This window comes from Belonocnema kinseyi, chromosome 2, assembly GCF_010883055.1.
Source record: "Belonocnema kinseyi isolate 2016_QV_RU_SX_M_011 chromosome 2, B_treatae_v1, whole genome shotgun sequence".
Classification (NCBI taxonomy): Eukaryota; Metazoa; Arthropoda; class Insecta; order Hymenoptera; family Cynipidae; genus Belonocnema; species Belonocnema kinseyi.
In genome coordinates this window covers 121,432,900-121,437,812 of record NC_046658.1, presented here as the reverse complement: position 1 = coordinate 121,437,812, position 4,913 = coordinate 121,432,900, and the positions used below count along the sequence as shown (strand labels likewise).

Here is a 4,913-nt window from a genome sequence, read left to right as displayed (position 1 = left end):
CACTGTCGCCTCTCCTCGCTGCATACCACGTCGTTGACTCACTTCCGGTTTAGAAACGACTCGAGTCACGAACAGTGTAGAAGAAAGCACAGAGAAGATAGGTTATAGTAAACCTCTGCCTCTTGTTACGGACTTCGAGCGAGAAAATGGTCTGTATTTTGTGATTTTTTCTCGAAAATTAGGAAAAGAAAGAAGTGTTCTAAAGTGGAATCGTTCTTGATGTTCGCAGGTTTCTTATTCCGAGGATCAGCTGGCCGGTAAGTGAATGGACACAAAGAAGTTGAACCTCGGTATCGGTATCAAAGAGGGGCACTTTTTTCTGACGTTTAATTCAGGTCAAGAGTATCTTTACCTTTTTAGACACATCTCGGTACAGCATTCGCATCAGGACTACCTTTTATGGCCCTCGATTTGAAAGTGAACGTCGGTATGCAGTTCACGGTCCTTTGGTGACCATTCTCGATTTTTTCCAACTTTGCCGATTTTAGTCGCAATTTGACATTCGACGCGCAATCATCATTTACTTGATCCCACAACTCGTTCAAAAACAAACAACAAAATCGGCAAATTTCCCTATTTTCATTGTCCTCTGTCTGTGTACTGTTGGCAATTTTGGACTTGGCATTTTTTTGAGGTTAATTCAATTGCACTTTGTGGAGTTTTGAAAACAAAATTTAGTTTGACATTTGTCGAATAAAGTGGTAAAAATGTACGGGTGTAGCTATCAAGAGCTGACTAATCGAATGATGTCATCAATGGATGGTAAAGAAAAGAAGTGATTCATGTGTATATTTTAGTTGAGTGCATTTAACTATTTGGCTGAAAAGGCATTTTCAGAGTGGCCGCTGGTCAGGGAATTTTTTGAGACGGGAAAGAAACCCGGAAATGTCAGTGAATTTGTTTTTGACCCCGAGTTTTACCAATTTTAGAAGAAAAATATGTCGAAGTTCAATTTTATTTTGAAGCCTACATTTTTAATTTAATTAGTTTTAAAATGGAGTCTTGGATGACTTGTACAATTGAAAATAAAAAGTATTTAAAGCTGACAATTTTTTATAGCAACAATTTTTGCTTTATCAACTGGCAATATAAATTAATTTATTATTTGAAAAAATTGAACGGTACCTGAATTATCAAAAAGTGAAAAAAGCCTTAGTCGTGAAAAATGTAAATTATTTGAAACTGAATGATTTCAAATAGATAGACTTGAATCTTTAAAATTTCAAAGAGCTTTTGAACTTTGAACAATACGATTTTAATTGTTCTAATTACAAAAATGATTAGTTTTTAAGTGAAATTGTTGAGTTTGAGTGTACAAATAGCAGTTGAACGCTTATTATTTGTAGAAAAATTTGTGTACTTTTGAGAGGTATTTAGAGGTTTTGAAAAGATAAAAAATTAATTAAAAATAAATTATTTTAAATAATGAAAACGAAATGTGTGTTCCGGTGCAAATAGCCATGGCCTAATTTCTAAGAAAATTTTTAAAATGGCTATGAAAACTTTCAGTAATAACCTTAAATTTGAAAATAAATTGAGATATGTCGATTTTTCAAGAATGAAATACAATTTTTAAACTTTTTAAGAATATCTGAAGTATCAAAAATAAACAAAATTCACCTTCCAATGTAAAAATGGTTCAGTTTAAAAAAAATGTAATGTTTTTAGCTTAAAATTGGTTGAAACACTAATTTTTTCAATTTATAGAATTCAAAATGATAACATGGATTTCTATTTTTGCAACTGAATTTGAATTTTTGAACTTTACAATTTATAAAAGTTAAAAATTCTAAATTTTTCAAATTAGAAGTTAATTCTTTTTTAAATTTTGGAATTAAAAAATGTTTTAACTCTAATTTAATCAATTTTAATTTAAGAGTTCCATCTTGAGTACTTTAATTTGCAGTTTATTTTTCATTAATTCAAATCGAAAAATTTTTGCGTACCGCGAAAAAAAGGATTAAATTGGCAATAATACAAAAAACTAATTAATTAAATTTTTTAGTTCAAAATTCAACTTTTCCAGTTTAAGATTCATTATTTTAGTCTAGAATGTATAACGTTGTTTGAAAATGTAACTATTTTCTTATATTTTTTAAGTATTCAATTTTTTATTGCAAAATTATAGTTTTTAAAAAGGTTAAAGTTAAAGTCCGATATTTTATTTACAAAAAAGTTCTTAAGTCCATAAAGAATTTAGTAAAATAGGTATTTGAGTTTGTCACATGCCTTTTAATTTTCCGGAATTTTGTCGACATTTTTTTAAGCCTTTCAAACTTCTTAAAAAGTTTCGAAAATTTCAAAATTTACATTTCGTTTCAAATTTTTAACAATCTTTAAATTTCAAATTATTTAAAAATAATTTTCAAATTATTTAAACCTTCTAAATATCTTATAAATTTATTCGAATTTTAAAAAAAAAATCTTAAAATTCAGAAAAATACAAAAGAAGCGTCAAAATTTGTATTTCCAAATAATCAAAAATGTACGTTTTTTTCTAAATTCTTTGAAATTTGTTCATCTTTTTGATTTATTTTAAGCCTTTAAAAAATTCGAAATGTCTCTTAAACTTGATCGTATTTTCTATAAATTTTAGGAAATAATTTAAAATGTTTTGAAATCGTCTATTTTGTTTTCAAAATTAATTTTTTTTAAAATTCAGTTTACATTTTCCCGTGAATTTTAAGACATTTTTTCGTTCCCTTAAAACGTTTAAAAGTCCTAACAAAAAACTTATTTTTTTTATAAATCTTCAAAGATCTACATTAATAATAACCATTTTGAGAATTAAAAAACGTGTTTACACTAACGCGTTTAATTTATTTTTAATTGAAATATAAAATTGAATAACAATAATTATTTGTAATAAACTATAATAATTAATATTCCTGTTAAAAATGTAATTATTCTGTTGAAATTTTCGTTGTAATTAAACATTTTGATTAAAAATTCATCTGCTTACTTGCTAAATGAGATATTTTCTTGAAAATTCATTTTTTCTTTGGTTGAAAATTATTTCTCTTTACTGACTTTGTTTAAATTTTTGTTGTTAAAAATTTTGTTTTTTAAATTTTGGTTTAAAATTCAACTACTCCAGTTACGGATTTATCATTTTAGTTAAAAATTCATCGCTTTTTTGAAAAGATAACTACATATTGTTTTCAAAATGACTCTTTTTTAAATTTAATCTTTTGTAGTTAAAAATCCGTGTATTTTTATGAAAATTCATCTTTTTTGATAAAAGTCAATCTTATTGGTTGAAAAATTATATTTCCATTTTCTTAAAATGTAACTGTATCTAATAAATATTCTATCATTTTAATTGAAAATGCGTCTCTTTGAATGTACAATCATTTTGTTTAATTATAAATTTAACTATTCCAAATTGAACTATTTCGGTTGAAGATTAACAATCATCATTTTAGTTGAAGGTTTATCAGTTTAATTTAAAAATAAAATGATTTGACTGATATTTAACTGTTCCATTTTTAGTTGAAAAGGGATCTTTTTTAGTTGAAAATTCTTGTCTTTTATTGAAAAACAGGCTTTCTGGTAGAAAATTAATCTTCTTGTTTGAAAAATCATCTTTTTGGTTATAAATTAAAATTACTTACTTCAAAGTTAAAAGCCTTTGTTAAAATTTCATCTTTTTAGTTGATAATTTAACTATTTTTTTGAATATTATTTTGATATTTGGTTCAAAATTAATTTTGTTATTGAAAATTTAATTAATCTAGATTAGGTTGGAAATTTACCTTTTTGGTTAAAAATAAAACTGCTTTGCTAAAAGTTCATCGTTTTGTTTTAAAATATTTATTTCAGGTGAAGAATTATTTATTATTGCCTGAATGTTTTTAGGAATTACGAAAAAGATTTTTAATTTTGTGGATCAACAATAACAAAATTTTGAGATTAAAAACTTTAATCAAAAATTAAAAAAAAAATTCTGATTTCTTGGAATTTGTAATGTTTTTAAAATATTTTTAACTACAAAATTATATTAACATTAACAATTAATAGATACTTTTCTACCTTGCGTTTCTTAAATGGAAAACATTAAATTTTTTATTTAAAAGTTTTGAAGACCTTTGTTTTATTGATTATTACTATTGTTATTAAATTTTTTTGAATATATGATTTAAATAACATAAATGATATTTGAATCAAAAAATATTTTAACTTTTATTTAAAAATAGTTGAATTTGGTTTTTAATGTTTAGAAAAAAAACTTTTGCTTATGTATTTATATGTTTAAAAATCTAATTTAGAATGATGTAAAATCTAAAAGCTTTGAATCGAAATAAGTAATTAATTTTTTTGAAAATAAAATAAAGATAAAAAACTGACTAATTTTATTTTTTAATTTAGAAAGGAATCGTTGTAAAAATATTTTAACCTTTATTTAAAAATAGTTGAATTTGGCTTTTAGTGTTTAAAAAAAACATTGATTGGTTATTTTTTTTCATTTTTGACTGAAAAATCTTTCTCAATTGGAAAATCAACAATTTGATTGAAAATTTAACTTTTGAACAAAATACCTGAAAACCCAACAACAAAAATTAATTTTTACCAGTTGCATTGTAAACTAAAATAAGATTAAGTTTGATAAAAAAGAGAAAAAAGTTCAATTTTTTAACAGGAAAATATGAACTTTTAATGAAATAGATGAATTTTCTACCAAAAAATAATCCTCGACCAAAAAAGATAAAATTTCAATCAGTCGCATTTTTTTATCGGGTAACACAAATTTTCAAAAAAATTGTGAAATCCTAAAAAAACGACTAATTTTCAACCAAATGGTTCAAATTTTATCTTAAGGGCATGTGACACAGCTAAATACCTATATTACCGACGACAGTTTTTCAGTTCACTGAATGTTTTTTTGAACCTAAGAACTTTTTTTGTGAATAAAA

General features: G+C 24.5%; 1 protein-coding gene across 1 annotated transcript in view; it reads left to right on the top strand.

The window, feature by feature from the left end:
* The first annotated feature begins 21 nt into the window (after positions 1-21).
* The window catches only part of LOC117167694 (myosin-2 essential light chain), a 10,215-nt gene continuing 5,323 nt past the window's right edge, over positions 22-4,913 (top strand). Inside the window, exons 1-2 of the mRNA XM_033352819.1 lie at positions 22-149; positions 230-257. Coding sequence (XP_033208710.1) covers positions 147-149; positions 230-257 — 31 coding nt within the window. The 5' untranslated portion in view covers positions 22-146. The remainder of the gene's footprint in view (positions 150-229; positions 258-4,913) is intronic.